Here is a 17500-nt window from a genome sequence, read left to right on the forward strand (position 1 = left end):
ATTCTGACCCCTTTCGGTTAATCCACTTTGCTCTTTCATTGCAGCACACGTGCGCACGCACATGCACACGTCCAACATGTACACACACACTGGCGGCAGGAAGACAGGCAGACAGACAGACACGCACGCGCACGCACACACCATTTCGTGACACATAATCTCAGCTCAAATGGAGTCCTCTTTTGACTATGCGACAATCCCACCATTCCCAACCACAATATTTCCCCTGTCACTAATACACACCCAAAAACACAGACATACATCATCAGCAGTCACACTCTGGTATAATTCTTTTCTGTTCCCTTCCAAAAGAGAGAGAGAGAGAGAGAGAGTCTGGAAACCCCTTTCTTTTAAGTCATGTAGTATGTGAAATGAAATATAGCATTGGCTCCAGATTAGTTGTGGTACTCATTGCATAAACAGGATTTTATGATGCATTAAATCTCGTCTGTACAGAATCGTATGTGCATCTATTGGCACTGAGGTATCAAGAGATTGGCAGCTCTGAGCAATCCCCAAATCAAAACCCTGAATTCCCCGTGTTCTTCTTTGTACAGAAACCTCTTTCTGTGTCGGGTAAATACTGTACCATGTAATTTCTCTGAATAATTTTGAATCGAATGCCATTGTTAGTACAGGCACATTTCTCACAGGATTATTGTACAGCACAGTACTATAATAATGTGGTGAAATGAGGAAGTCTTTAGTCTTCACTGTTCACTGTTTGGCCAAACCTGATGAGCCACGCCATAGGAATGCCTGAATTATACCTGGTTGCGCGCACCACAAATAGCCGATTTACTTACAGGTCACGTGTGTTTCTCAGCAATTCTATTTTTGGTGTGTGAATCCGAATACAAGAAGACTCACCCCGTTTCTGTTTTCCTCCCAGATATTTTCCCCCAGTGAGGGGTTGGTGGGAGAGGCTGGACAGCAGACGGCTGGACTTTGAATTTCTCTAACTATAAACTTTCATGACAGCAGAACAGCCTAAGTACAAATATAATTTATGAAAAGCTATACTACAGTGAAGTCTGTTCACAGAAGTTGTTGTAGGATATGTGGGGGATTATCTGACGATCGGTACCATTTGAGGGGGCAAAACCTTACATATACTAAATAATACTAAATTGTTTATAGGGTCAAAAAATTTAATATTAAATAACCTTTCCACAGGAGTATCTTTTTATATTCTTCCAAAAAGAATACAAACAGCCAATAGCATAATATTACAAAGTTATCCCCCTCACTGGGGAAAATTCCGGGAGGAAAAACCGGGCACGCACCGGGGTGAGTCTTCTTGTTACCGTGACGCCATATAACTCAGGCTTAACAAAATATGCTTCACGGCACAGGACAGGTTCGACCGTTCAAAGCACCGCTATAGACACTGCATGTAGTGTTACTGGTGGTGCCGCCCTATTGGGAGTCTTAAGATTTGTAACGCGTTCGGAATAGCCCGTTAGCATCACTCCTTTTTGACGTGAGGGCCCACCCAGCGTGCGTATACTGTATGCACCATTCAGACCTCACATACTGTTTAATCATCTGGTGGTGAGCCAGCGCTGCTGACAGAACCACTCTGAGTCCATTACGCCCCACAGCAGACCTTCACCATATTCATTCATGGAAGTGGATTGAATGAAATGGGGGGGAAATAAGTGACGTTGTGTTGTGAGCGCAAAGGTGCACATTAGTCCAGTATAGTCCACAATATGACTCCACACTTTGAAAAAAAAAAAATTGCTTATGCCTGTTAGTTATGGATATCATAGTTGTGGCATACTTTATACATTCATAGCTCCACAGATGAGTGGAGAAAGAAGAGCACAGTGCGTTAAAGGGACACTTCACCCTTTTTGCAAAAACATATATGTTAATGACGTTTAGAAGCTTTAGAACACTTTCCAAGGGGGTCTTTATGTATGTAATATGTGGTTTTAGATATTTTAGATTGTAGCAGTGAGCCCAGTGTCTCTGATGTCATGGACACTGGTCTCACTTCCTTCCTGGACTACAATTCCCATAATACTACTGGTGCACTGCTCCTCCTTGTGGATAGGGGAGGTCTGTCTTACTGAGACCACATGTAGTCCAGGAAGTAAGTGATCCCAGTGTCCATGACATCAGAGACACTGGGCTCACTGATACAATCTAAAATATCTAAAACCACATATTACATACATAAAGACCCCCAGGAAAGTGTTCTAAAGCTTCTAAACGTCATTAACATATATTTTTTAGCAAAAAGGGTGAAGTGTCCCTTTAATGAAACATGTCCAGTGGATGAAGTAGACCGTCTGAGAGACACAGACAGACAGCAGTGTGCGTAGTTGAGCAACTAGTTGAGCACATCTCATTGACTTCATTTAGTGTGTTTATTCATTTGAATGTCAAAAATGAAATGGGATGAACTATCTTATTATGATTTTCCTGTGTCACCTACAGAAGGAAACTTAATCCAGGGAAGTGAAATCGGCTGAGACAAGCATTAGCTATCAGGTCTCCTCCCACGATGAATAGTAATAATAATGGACTTTGCTGACCTTAAAGGTTTTATGACATTCTTTTTTCTTTTAGGTTTTATGACCTCAATTACACCCAAAAAAACCTGAACTTTGAACATTCAGTGGATTTTCTGTGGTCTGAGGTTTTCTTTGGGGTTTTTTGGAAGCCTTTTGAGCTACAATGAAAACAGGCAACACAGTGAAAACAGTGACATCTGCTGGCAAATCCCATTGACATAATATATGGGATTTGCAGTAAGTGATGTCACTTACTGCCGGCAAATCAGAGCACCTGTTTTTTTTTTTTTTTAAGATATTTTTTTTGCGGCTTACGCCTTTTATTGATTTTTGAAGGGACAGACAGTAGGCTGACAGGAAACGGGAGAGAGATGGGGGATGACATGCAGTAAAGGCCGTGTCGGGTCCGGGAGTCGAACCCGCGGCACACTGCGACTGGATTACCAGTCCGGTGCCCAGACCGTTACGCTACGGCCTGGGCCAGAGCACCTGTTTGAGCCAGAAAACCCCAGATCACAGAAAATCTACTGAATGTTAAAAGTTCATGTTTTTTGGGTGCAATTGAGATTAGAAAACCTTAAAAAAAACAAGAACAATTCCAAAACCTTTTTTTTAATGTCACAATCCCTTTAATCCAGGGAAGTGAAATCGGCTGAGACAAGCGTTCAAACACTATCAGGTCTCCTCCCATGACGATGAATATTAATAATAATGGACTTTGCTGACCTTAATATTTCAGTCATTGTGTTGTGTTGTGAAATATACTGAGTCATAGCGGTAGCGTAGCGGACAGGCAAACATATTTGTACCTGAAAGCCGCCAGATATTCAGCATCACCCATTGGAGGATCCAAACCACCTGTCCACGCGATGTTGACATTGAAGCCGTCACCTGCGCCAACACCAACCTAGAGAGAGAGAGAGAGAGAGAGAGAGAGAGAGAGAGAGAGAGAGAGACACAGAGAGAGACACAGAGAGAGAAAGAGAGATATTTCACTGGTATTCTTCTCATTGGTTTATTAAACCATTTTGACCTGGGAACGATTCTAAAAAATGTCTTCTACATCCTGACAGTTTTCTGAAAAAGCTATGTTTACTATGTCAGTCGTTCTTCGACTTTTCTAAAATAGCAGACCTACAAGCTATGAGCTTGTAGGTCTGCTATTTTTCAATAGCTAAAGCATAACATAAATGCTATAACACCAAAAGGGGTCCCTCCCGCCCAGAATGGGTTAAACGTGTATGTTTTTTAATAATGTAATGTATGTTCATGTCTCTAGATCTCGGCGATCTTAGGCAATATCACACCGAGCCCTGTTGAAAGTTGGGCAACAGTAACAGTAATGAAAGATTTGTGTCAAATGTTCACAAAATCAGCACCAGTCAGTGTTGCAAAAGTTACAGCAATTTGAGGGACTTGTGTTGCTTTTCGGCAACACAAGGGAGTGATTACAATTCCTAAATGAAAGAAGCATGGCTATTAATTCGACACCCCCCCCATCCCTCCAGTTTGATTTCTGATACAATTTGTCAAACGGGCGTATAAATCACTCCGAGCACATAACAGCGCACCACCCAGAGACCATTCCCAAGCTTTATCGCTATATTGGGACTAATCTTCATTTGGCACATTCTAATATTCCGATTTAAGCGATTTCACAAAATGCCAGGGCAAATCGCAAAGGACTTCTTCTCCTCTGTTTGACCTTGCATACTTTTGGAATGGAAGACAACTTGAGGCCCAGGTCTTGGAAAGGAGTAGGCCTACAGATTCCTGCATCTCCCTTTGTAGTTTAGCTAGCAGCTATTTAGCCATTCTCTAAACCCTTCACCATCAGTCAATGTGGCAGGTCGAGAGGAGAGTGAAGAGTCTTGACTGACACGGGCTTGGCAACAAGGCGTTATAATTTCCTTAGTGTGCAAAATGTGTATGCGTGTGTGCGTGCGCGCACGCGTGTGTGCATGCAATGTGTGTGTGTGCGTGCGTGCGTGTGTGTGTGCGTGCGTGCGTGCGTGGGTGGGGTGTGAGAGAGGGTGTGTTTGAAAGTGCGAGAATGCCGATGTGCATCGCAGAGCGTCTGACTCCACTCTTCTCTCAGTGGACAGGATGTTCACAGGGTAAACCAAAACCACATGAGGGCCGTCCATCCTTTGCCAACTGGTAATGTACCACCACGTGCACACACACACATGTGCACGTGGAAACGTACGTACGCGTGCGCCGTGCGTCCGCGCGCACACACACACACACACACACACACACACACACACACACACACACACACACACACACACACACACACACACACACACAGACTTTGACTTAACCCATTCTATACGGGAACCCATTTTGGTGTTATAGCGTCATGTTATGCTTTAGCTATTTAAAAATAGCAGATCTACAAGCTCATATCGCGCCACCGAGTGGCGCGATATGAGCTTGTAGGTCTGCTATTTTTGAAAAATCAAAGAAGGACTGACATTTTTTTAGAATCTGATCTCAGGTCAGAATGGGTTCATCAGACCAGCAGTGTGTGTCCCAGTGGAAACCTCGTATGAATCTGATCTCAGGTCAGAATGGGGTTCATCAGACCAGTGTGTGTGTCCAGTGGAAACCTCGTTATGAATCTGATCTCAGGTCAGAATGGGTTAAAAATCTCTTGCGCCCCTCTCTCTCTCTGGTCCGTTCATCCTTTCATGTTTTCATGAGTTGCTGGACTGGATTAGGCCTCCGACGGTTCCTGTGTGGTACGGAGCGCTCTCTGTTATGGGTATGACATCACACATCTTACCCCATGGCGCGCTACAGTACATACCTACACGGGGGACAGCCAGACTCCAGAGGCTTTACCACACAGCGAGACGGAGGTCGAGGGGCCACTTAACCCATTTAGGCCTGACGTCGAAATAATTAAAAAAAAGTCTTCTTATAGTATATAAATTAAGCCTGAGGAAGGTCGCAAGACCGAAACGTTGCTCAATAAAATTGCTCTGAACTAGCAAGTGGCAGTGTGCGGATGTCCCTTCTTCCACAAAAAAAAGTCTTCTGAAAGAATATATGTTCAAAGATTTGTGCCGCATTTTCACGATTAAAAAAAAATAGCAGACCTACAAGCTCGTAGCGCGCCACTCGGTGGCGCGCTACGAGCTTGTAGATCTGCTATTTTTCAATAGTTAAAACACCAAAAGGGTTTCCCGTACAGAATGGGTTAAGGCAAAGCCACATCCAAGCATCGCAGCGTTTTATGTACCGTCGCCCATTGGGAGATTTTTATGGGAAAACATCGGCCATTTTAACCTCATTATTGTGGGAGATATTGGGTGCTGGTGGGGTGGGGGATTCTGGGGGATGGAAGGGGGTGGTGGTTAATGCCACCGCGGGTTGGGGTCAATTTATCTGACTAGTGGGAATGTGCATCACACTTTTTTTTTTTTTTTGGCAAGACCACAGGCATAATTTTATAATGCAGGCCGAATTTCCTGTGAGAATGTCAACATGCAGTCATTCTGTGCTGCAGAAAAAGCTACGAAACACAAAGCACTGCATGGAGTTCAATGCCGTCTTTTGGAAGAAACGGAACTACTACGCTGAACTGAACGAAGCATGACTTAACCCATTCTATACGGGAACCCATTTTGGTGTTATAGCATTACGTTATGCTTTAGCTATTTAAAAAATAGCAGATCTACAAGCTCACCGAGTGGCGCGATGTAGGTCTGCTATTTTTTGAAAAATCGAAGAACGACTGACATTTTTTTTTAGAATCTGATCTCAGGTCAGAATGGGTTAATCAGACCAGTGTGTGTGTCCAGTGGAAACCTCGTTATGAATCTGATCTCAGGTCAGAATGGGTTAAGTGGTTGATGCGGTATTGGTTTTATCGGATAAAAGTGTTTCCTTTTCCTGCCTTGAAACCATACTCTACAATTTTGGATTTACAAGATCTGAATTAATTAATTGTACCTGACTTTGCAGTACAATAATGCCTCATACATGAACTGACACAGGTATTACAGCCTGTTTACAATTAGACGTTGATAACGTAGTAGTAAAAACCTAATTATACACGACAGCACCTTGAAGCATCTTAAGCCCTACGACAAATGTGTTCATTCTGATTTACACTTAAAAAAAATATCGTTACTCTTCAAAAAATAAATTAGCATTCATCTATAAAAAAATAGCAGATTGACAAGCTCGCGACATGTGTTGTGATTTCACTGTCCTAACTATTTAACCCATTCTGACCTGAGATCAGATTCATACGAGGTTTCCACTGGACACACACTGGTCTGATTAACTCCATTCTGACCTGAGATCAGATTCTAAAAATGTCAGTCGCTCTTCGATTTTTCAAAAATAGCAGACCTACAAGCTCGTAGCGCGGCGCGCTATGAGCTTGTAGATCTGCTATTTTTCAATAGCTAAAGCATAACATAATGCTGAGGTTCCCGTTCAGAATGGGTTAATAGTCACAAATATCACAGGAGATGAATCACTGTTACATAAACTCAAGTTAAGGTACACGAATGCATGTTTTCATCGCCAATGATTGTTCGCCGTGCAGAAAGCGCACACACACACAAACACACCCAAAAACACACACTGTCTCTCTCACTTACACTTTGCATTTAATTCACGTGTTTTGCCACTGTACTACTCCTACAGATTTTGTCCAAGTCTCTGGGGTCGTGTGATCAGGACGTATAAGTTTGATTCCTCTTCAGATCCCATTCCAAGTGGCTACTGTATGTATGACTGCCTTCCAAAGTTTGCGGGCCTTCCTTGGCTATAGGCAACCCAGCCTGGCGAACACTTTTCTAGTTACATTACGAGTTGCTACGAGCTCTATTATATTATGAGCGCCGTGTTGGCTGTACCCACCTCGGCAGGACCTCCACTGCCTGGGAAGAAGTTGCCGTCGTCATATCGATGCAGAGATATGTACAGCACTCTGGGGTCGTTGTAGAAGGCCTCCTGGGTGCCGTTGCCATGGTGAACGTCCTGGAACATTTTGATTAGAGAGTTAGAGAAGATTCTACCACTTAAAGAGAAGAAGGATGCTTGTGTTGTCATCTTTACGCTGTGGTGCTCTGCTGTATTCTAATGGTCCTTCCCTGTCTTTAAAGGGATTGTGACATTAAAAAAAAGGTTTTGGAATTGTTCTTGTTTTGTTTTTTTTTCTAATCTCAATTGCACCCAAAAAACATGAACTTTTAACATTCAGTAGATTTTCTGTGATCTGGGGTTTTCTGGCTCAAACAGGTGCTCTGATTTGCCGGCAGTAAGTGACATCACTTACTGCAAATCCCATATAATATATGGGATTTGCAGTAAGTGATGTCCCATTGACATATTCAGGTCGATTTTGAAGGTGCGGTTTACCAATGGAAATACATAAATTGGCCTCGCTCTGCGCACATTCATATTATGAAAGGCATATCGGCCCGTGTTGAACGCACTCGGCCCGTGTTGAACGCACACACATTTGGCATACCGCGTCCCTGAATATTTTAGCATTGTGGGAGTGTCCATATGTTAATTATTCTCGCTTTGCGCAATTTGCTATTAAGCCCCTTGACCTAAAGACACTCAGCGCATAACGATTAGACGTGGGTCTGACCACCTCATAAACGCAAAAAGCACTGTTTGATTTGACACTGAGCGGCTCTGGGAAGCTGGTAGAGTGTTGCCATGTCTGTTTATTATAAGCGGCTTATTTTTCTGTAAAGTTGCTTTCTGTGTGATTGCTTTTCTTGTTTCTAAAGTGGTTATTTGGGCTTTTCTCCTAATGTTGTTTAAACCAGTGCAAAACAAGCACATTCCCTGCATGTCAAGGATCCCCAGATGAATGCATTTGCCCAACTAAGGACAGCTAATCCAAAAATTAAATAAAAAGATTACTTTTGAAAATAGCAGATCTATACCAGCTCACAATGCATCACATTCATTCATTAAAACTATGAACTCTGACTGCAGGGGGATATATAATGATCATTATAACAAAACATATTTAAAAAGAAGGAAGAAATTTATATTTGTGGACAATCAAAATATGTTTTTTTATTTTAATGTGGTGTCATTCAAATTAATCTGGATATGGCAGACTCACTATTTAGAAAATAAAAACATGGCACTTCATTTAAAATAGGTTACAGACCCCTGTTATATGCGCTTATTTTTATAGACCCATTTACTTGTTTCTATGAGACATGGCCGTTTTGCGTCTATTTAAAAAAAAAGTTGAGATTAGAAACGGCCATAATTCTTTCATTTCTCAACCTTAAAAATAAATAAAAACATCTCCATAATCCGTGGGAAATGTGCTTTCATATGCTGTATCACACCCGATTCAAGTCTTCTTCAATAAAATGCTACGAGCGAACTCAGCGAAGACCATACCATCGGGGCCACAGCATTACAGCACGCATTCAACTCATTCCTTGACTTGAATGAAATAAAATATAATAAACGTTATTTTACTGGTGTTTTTCAATAGAAACAAATAAAGAGCGTGTGTAGGCTACTGTGTGCAAGTGAAACAGTGCATATACATGCATGCACTAGGCTATATTTCTTCCGTGTCGGGATGGTGATTGAGCTCTTCAAGTTCACAGCCCGTTTGGTCTTTCATAAAAAAACGTTGATATTAGCCTATAAACACTCATGGTTCTCTCATTTCTCAACCGTTTTATTAAATGTAAAAATCTCCATATTCCTTATGAATCTTGCTTTCATTCGCTGTATGGTACATGGTTCTATCGTTATCGAATTAATTAATTACGCATGGATTGGCAATTTGCCAATATGCTGCTATCTACTCGCAATTCCATTCCGATCTGAAAGGTGGGTCTGTTCTTTTGAGGCATAAAGGTGACAGCATGCAGTGCAATAGGAATAATTAACCCAAATGTGACAAAGGCATGTCATGTCTTCTATGGTGCCAGCCTGAAGAAATGTCATACCACGACCCCCAAAGTGCGCATTCCGTATGTGACATCAGCTGACTGGTAAAGAGAATAGTACGGACATGTTGATTGGGTACGTCTCAAACACGCCTTAAACACACCCATGACTAATTCAAGGCCGTTTTGCTCACTCCGCGGGGTGTCAAAAGCGCTTCTTAACATGCCCAAAATTGCAATATGACATACTACACGCCCCCAGATCATAATACTGTAATTAGATTAGTAATATAGAAGTAAGTAACATAGAAGTCCTTAATCGACCCCATTATGTCAATGGGATTTTCCAGCAGATGTCACTGTTTTCACTGTGTTGCCTGTTTTCATTGTAGCTCAAAAGGCCCAAAAAACCCCAAAGAAAACTTCAGACCACAGAAAATCCACTGAATGTTCAAAGTTCAGGTTTTTTGGGTGTTTATATTGAGGTCATAAAACCTAAAAGAAAAAAGAAAAAGAAAAATAAATGAAAATGAATGTCATAAAACCTTTAAATAAAAAACATTCATAATGTAAACATTTAACAAAACATATTACAATAACATAAAATAACCTGGAAATATCTGCCGGAAATGTTTGAAATTATTTCCTCAACACAAGTGTATCATATTATAGCATAATATATGCCTGAGGGAGCCTGTTTAGAGGAATCCTGTGGTAAAGGGTCCAGTGGCATCAGATCATTCTGTTGTGGTCAAAAACAAACGCTCTTCTTCTTTGAAAATCACTTAATGACAAGAAGAAGGAAAAAAAAGCACAATCATAAACACTGGATGCACTTTTAACCCATTTTGGGCGGGCACCCCTTTTGGTGTTTTAAACATTATGTTATAATTTAGCTATTGAAAAATAGCAGATCTACAAGCTCATAGCGCGCCACCGAGTGGCGCGCTACGAGCTTGTAGGTCTGCTATTTTTGAAAAATCGTGAAAATGTGCCTCAAATTTGGAATATATTTTTTCAGAACGAACGTTTTTAACTAAAATCTTTGCTTCTGGAACAACATATTTTCAGATGGGGGTCTCGGAGGCCAATTACAGATAATCTTTGGGGTCCTTGACATGAAATATTGAGTGATATAGGCCTAGAAACATGAGGTATTTCAGAAAACTGTCAGGATTTAGAAGGCTTTTTTTATTTCGATGTCAGGCCTAAAAGGGTTAAAAGATGGCGAGACCACTTGACAGGAAGGGGATGGAGTTGGACGCAGCGTTGCGTGTAAACAACACAGGCGAAGAAAAGTCAGTCACGGAATGTTTCTGTCTTTCGTTTTTCCAAAACAAGCTACCTCAGGCATAATACGCTTTGTGTGGAAATATTTTCATGTAGATATTTTCCATGTTATTTACCCTAGTAAGACAGCAAGAATGGTTACGTATTGTATCTTCAAAAAGATTTGACAAACAAGAACAGTGATAGTGTTTAATCCATTCTGAACGGGGAACCCATTTTGGTGTTATAGCATCATGTTATGCTTTAGCTATTGAAAAATAGCAGATCTACAAGCTCGTAGCGCGCCACCGAGTGGCGCGCTACGAGCTTGTAGGTCTGCTATTTTTGGAAAAAATCGAAGAACGACTGACATTTTTTTAGAATCTGATCTCGGGTCAGAATGGGTTATAATCAGACCAGTGTGTGTCCTAGTGGAAACCTCGTATGAATCTGATCTCAGGTCAGAATGGGTTAATATAGTGTCATGGCGATGAGGTATCTATCTAAGACATTCAACATATGGGGACCAGAGCTGAACACCTGGCTCCTGATCAATATCCTCAAGCTGGTGTGCATGTAACTGAGGTCGTGTATGTTTATGTGTGTGTGGGCGCGTGCGTGCGTCTGTGTGTGTGTGTGGGTGTGTGTGGGCGCGTGTGTGTGCCTGTTTGCCTGTGCTTTTTTACGCGTGGGTGTTTTCAGCACACGTGGAGACCAGTGACAACAGTCTCTAAATGACAAATAGGAGCGCTACTGTGTAGCTATTCGAGCTGCTCCCCGCACGGCCCTATGTTTGTGAAAGCACATGTGATATCTTTGCGCGCATTCGTGCGTACATGTGCGTGTATTTATTTTTTGCTATCCATATGGAGACCAGCGGTGGTGACGACGCGAGCGAGCGAGTTGCTTCTGCAGCTCACCCAGTCCACAATGAGGATCTTGTTGACGTTGAGTTTCTGCTGGAGTTGCTTGGCGGCGATGGCCACGGAGTTGAAGAAACAGAAACCCCTGTGGACAAACAAACACATGTGTTCATCAGCACAGCTTCACCACTCTGACCTAGCTAGCGCTGCAGCTAAACAGTGCTTATACAAAATACATTAACCCATTCTGACCTGAGATCAGATTCATACGAGGTTTCCACTGGACAACACACTGGTCTGATGATTAACCCATTCTGACCTGAGATCAGATTCTATAAAAATGTCAGTCGTTCTTCGATTTTTTTCAAAAATAGCAGACCTACAAGCTCGTAGCGCGCCACTCGGTGGCGCGATATGAGCTTGTAGGTCTGCTATTTTTCAATAGCTAAAGCATAACATGATGACAAAATGGGTTCCCGTTCAGAATGGGATAATATGATATTAATATCATTGTTTTATTAGGATCACACACGTATACAGGTACATAATTATAAGACATATATCACTAAATGTTCCTAGTTGCATTCATGTCCTTTTTTCCCACAATTTAGTAATGCCAATTCCCAGTTTTCCCCACCATAACTAAAGGCCCATCCCTCCTATTAGCTATTATCCCTCCTTTTGGAAGGGAGGGAGAAGACAAACATGTCAAAATCGATTAATCTTAAAATAAATAAAATCCCAAAAATGGATCTATGTGAGATACTTATTTATAAGGTAATTAGAACTCTAAAGGTCAGAAGATGGATAACAATAATGGGTAACACTTTACAATAACGACCTGTTATAAAGCATTTATAAACATTTATAAGCCGTTTGTAGATGAGTAATAATCATGAACAGACTGTTTGTTGACATCCGTAAATGTTTACCTAAACATTTATAACTATGTGAATAGTTTACTACTTACTAATACCTTACTAATAACATATAAATGATGTTTAAACATAGTTATACATGTTTAGGTAAACATTTACGGATGTCAACAATGATTGTTCATGATTATTACTCATCTACAAACACCTATACATGTTTATAAATGCTTTATAACAGGTTGTTACAATGTAAAGTGTTACCCAATAATGCAATTTGTGGACCGACTTACCATGGTAAAGTTACTTGAAACATTATCTTTCTTGAAATTGTTTAATATGTTTTACCCAGCAAAGACAATCATTCACATTTTAGTGAAGTTTGTAAATTGTTGTAAATAGCACATATTGGACATTTGTCACTATAAACAGATTATTTTATTACTGAAATATGATTCAACTCATTTTCTGCCAGTCGATTAATCAATTATTCGATTAGCCATTTCACCTCTTATACCAGTGTGACTGTAAGCAATTCAAAGGTCTTCCCTCAGTGGTTACAGTACCTCTGATATAGACCTACAGTTACTGTATTATGTGGGGGCTTATATTAGCTGCATTCCGTACTATTATATATATATATATACACTATTGACAATACTGACTCTAAAAGGCAGTGAGCTTAACCCATTCTGAACGGGCACCCATTTTGGTGTCAGCATCATGTTATGCTTTAGCTATTGAAAAATAGCAGATCTACAAGCTCATAGCGCGCCACCGAGTGGCGCGCTACGAGCTTGTAGGTCTGCTATTTTTTGAAAAATCGAAGAACGACTGACATTTTTAGAATCTGATCTCAGGTCAGAATGGGTTCATCAGACCAGTGTGTGTGTGTGTCCAGCGGAAACCTCGTATGAATCTGATCTCAGGTCAGAATGGCTTAAAAGGGGGGGATTTCCCACCATAAATTGGGTGTATAATAATGTGAACTGAAATGTGTAAACATTTCCTTCTTCCTGCTAAATAATTGTTTTTGAAAAATCTCATCTATGAGAATTGTGCAACTGTGATAAAAAAATCTAAATCGTCACATGAACTGGTATCAAAATTTGAATACGCGGCCGGACACACATTCCAAACGGTGCGGCAGCACGAATTAGCCTAGCATCATGACATGCGATATGATTTCAACAGAAAAAATGACCTCACGACTTGGCGCATTGCTTCCGCCTGCAACGTTGTGCAGCCGAAGGAAGGTGCGCGAGGAGAAGAAACATGAAATGTGTCGATGTATGAAAAAAAACAATCGAGGAATGTAGAAAAAGCAGCAGCGTCAGCACGGGTCGTAAAACTTGCGAGTATGTGTGGACGGTATATCATATCTGCTGTCCAAACTCCCCTCATCAAGAGAAGTCATTATCCTCCCATAAATAACCAGTGACAAGTACTGCTGAGCACACACACAGTCACAGCTGAATGTGGTTAATGTAGTTGGGATAATGCCTCCTATCCTAGACTCACACACACACACACACACACACACACACACACACACACACACACACACACACACACACACACACACACACGCACGCACGCACGCACGCACACACACGGGCCACACACACACACACACACACACACACACACACACACACACACACACACACTTTTTGGAGTGCTTAGTTTATGTCTTAAGTGCGTGAAAGTACTCCAGCAGAGGAAGTAGATGGCTTCAAGCTTTAGGCAGGTATAGCACACAAACACAAACAGTCACAGCATGTCTTCGGCTCTCACTATTGTTTGAGACTGTACACATATTTCTGGGCGTGGCATTAGGGTACGTACGTATACACAATATGCTTACATTTTTTCGTCATAGCATAACATATGGTGAAGTATTGCTGTGCAGGTAATGTAATTGCACATGACGTTGAGCTTGTGTGTGTGTGTGTGTGTGTGTGTGTGTGTGTGTGTGTGTGTGTGTGTGTGTGTGTGTGTGTGTGTGTGTGTGTGTGTGTGTGTGTGTGTGTGTGTGTGTGAGCATCTTCTGCGGTACTTACAGTGGAGAGGAGCGACTGGCGTGGTGTCCAGGAGGCCTCACCACGGCAAAGCCATTCTAAGGGAGAAGAACAATGTAACAAAAACAGACTTTTGCCAAATGTTTAACCCATTCTGACCTGAGATCAGATTCTAAAAAATGTCTGTTTGAAAATGACAGTTTTCTGCAAAAAGCTATGTTTCTATGTCAGCCGTTCTTTCGATTTCTCAAAAATAGCAGACCTACAAGCTCATAGCGCGCCACTCGGTGGCGCGCTATGAGCTTGTAGATCTGCTATTTTTAAATGGCTAAAGCATAACGTGATGCTATAACACCAAAAGGGGTGCCCGCCCAAAATGGGTGCATGTTCAAGCAGTATACCTGGATAATATGCTGCTGGCATCATATATTTAATGTATTGATTTGTTGCTACTACTGTAACTTTACCGACTAGTAGACTGCTAGACCTACAGAGCTGTTACTGTACCTTAAACACATTTTAAATCTAAGGCTTTTTTTTGTTGGTATAATATAGTTTTGAGAACAAATGCTGCTATTTGTCCCAAAGTGACAGCAAATGATTTCTATTGGAAATAGTTTAATATACAAGGGGCCATGGTCATTTTTCAGTTCTTTACATATTATGAAACTGCACACTGTAACCTTTCATATGATGTATTGCTCATTGAAATTTCCCTGCTATTTCTGTTAGCCAGTTAGTAAAAGACTAGTATTATCTTCAAAAACGATTGTGTACAAAAAAGCGGATTTTAGCGGAATTTGCATACTTTGAAAGGAAAGCTGATTTTCTGATTAGCATTGGTTAGCATTGCTTAACCCAATGGTTAAAACATTAGACATAGTGACTTGTTTACGCAATTACAACGACTTAATGACACTAAAACGACTTTCTGATGGAATAAAAACATTCTTTAACATTCCAACTGTGTTAATGTGGCTAAAAACGAAAACCACCAAAAAAAAGAAATGAATTGTATATCAACTGTGCCGACTTGTGGTTGAAATCACTGGCCTGGGACACATATATATGTATATATATGTGTATATGTATGTTTGAATGTATTACTTGTATTTTTAATTATGTTTGATTCTTTAAATTAGGGGAAATTCTCAATAAGCTTTTTGGCTTCTAACTACTCCTGCACAATATTAAAATTGTATATATCTTCTGTTTTTAACTTTTTTTTATGTGCTAATAAATAAAACCTAAAACCTAAAACATGTACTAACAAGGCAATGTGACATATACTGTAGTTCTGTTTACACAATGCTGTACCCCCTCAGGTGCAGTACTTAGTTTAGACAGTTTTTGGTTTAGACTAGTCATTGGTTAGACCAGTCATTAGTCCTACAACGACAACTCAACATCTCAAACCCTCAGCCTAAACCTAACCTCCCACGGGGCAGCACACCTAAACCTAACCTTAACCCATGTCTAACCAATGACTAGTCTAAACCTAACCTCCCACGGGGCAGCACACCTAAACCTATAACCTTCACCCATGTCTAACCAATGACTAGTCTAAATCTAACCTCCCACGGGGCAGCACACCTAAACCTAACCTTAACCCATGTCTAACCAATGACTAGTCTAAACCTAACCTCCCACAGGGCAGCACACCTAAACCTAACCTTAACCCATGTCTAACCAATGACTAGTCTAAATCTAACCTCCCACGGGGCAGCACACCTAAACCTAACCTTAACCCATGTCTAACCAATGACTAGTCTAAACCTAACCTCCCACGGGGCAGCACACCTAAACCTAACCTTAACCCATGTCTAACCAATGACTAGTCTAAACCTAACCTCCCACGGGGCAGCACACCTAAACCTATAACCTTCACCCATGTCTAACCAATGACTAGTCTAAATCTAACCTCCCACGGGGCAGCACACCTAAACCTAACCTTAACCCATGTCTAACCAATGACTAGTCTAAACCTAACCTCCCACAGGGCAGCACACCTAAACCTAACCTTAACCCATGTCTAACCAATGACTAGTCTAAATCTAACCTCCCACGGGGCAGCACACCTAAACCTAACCTTCACCCATGTCTAACCAATGACTAGTCTAAACTAAGTATGCACCCTAAACCTAACCTTAACCCATGTCTAACCAATGACTAGTCTAAACTAAGTATGCACCCTAAACCTAACCTTAACCCATGTCTAACCAATGACTAGTCTAAACCTAACCTCCCACAGGGCAGCACACCTAAACCTAACCTTAACCCATGTCTAACCAATGACTAGTCTAAACCTAACCTCCCACGGGGCAGCACACCTAAACCTAACCTTAACCCATGTCTAACCAATGACTAGTCTAAACTAACTATGCACCCCGCCCCCTCCAACTGTATATACTTTCCCAATTTTTTACAGTTTTTATTATATTTTGACACTTGCTTTGGCAAAGTAAACGTATGTTTTCTCATGGCAATAAAGACAGACAGACAGACAGACAGACAGACAGACAGACCTTGAGCTCGCCTTGTGCCACCTTCAGTGCCAGGTCTGTCACACATCCCGCGGCCATCCGAGACGCCGTTGACGTGTGCATCTCGTTCCAGACTGTGTCATTGTCCACCTGTCCGTCACACAATATATAGATGCATGTTGGGTAAAGGAACCACAGCGGCAGCTATCTAACTGAACTCTTATCGTTTATGTTCTTGCGTGCACGATTAGGATACCAGAAGAAAAAGTGTTTGTTATTTATTGACAGTGCGTGCACTAATATACGTACAAAAGAACGTTGTGTGACCTTATTATTATAGCAGTAAGTAACACTGCTATATTCGCCATTAACCCATTTTGACCTGAGATCAGATTAAAAAAAATGTCTTCTACATCCTGACAGTTTTCTGAGAAAGCTATGTTTACTATGTCAGTCGTTCTTCGATAATAAAAAAAAATAGCAGATCTACAAGATCATATCGCGCCACTCGGTGGCGCACTATGAGCTTGTAGATCTGCTATTTTTCAATAGCTAAAGCATA

General features: G+C 41.2%; 1 protein-coding gene across 4 annotated transcripts in view; it reads right to left on the bottom strand.

Moving 5' to 3' along the window:
* The window catches only part of LOC310863352 (histone deacetylase 7-like), a 97126-nt gene that overhangs the window by 12688 nt on the left and 66938 nt on the right, over positions 1 to 17500 (bottom strand). For all 4 annotated transcript variants that reach the window (XM_083771625.1, XM_083771624.1, XM_083771626.1 and 1 more), the window contains exons 16-20: positions 16981 to 17088; positions 14498 to 14553; positions 11620 to 11707; positions 7410 to 7529; positions 3335 to 3432 (exon numbers count right to left, since the gene is read on the bottom strand). In XM_083771625.1, the coding sequence (XP_083627751.1) occupies positions 3335 to 3432; positions 7410 to 7529; positions 11620 to 11707; positions 14498 to 14553; positions 16981 to 17088 (470 nt within the window). The remainder of the gene's footprint in view (positions 1 to 3334; positions 3433 to 7409; positions 7530 to 11619; positions 11708 to 14497; positions 14554 to 16980; positions 17089 to 17500) is intronic.

Source organism: Protomyctophum parallelum (genome assembly GCF_964188405.1).
Source record: "Protomyctophum parallelum genome assembly, chromosome: 8".
In the NCBI taxonomy this organism is placed as follows: Eukaryota; Metazoa; Chordata; class Actinopteri; order Myctophiformes; family Myctophidae; genus Protomyctophum; species Protomyctophum parallelum.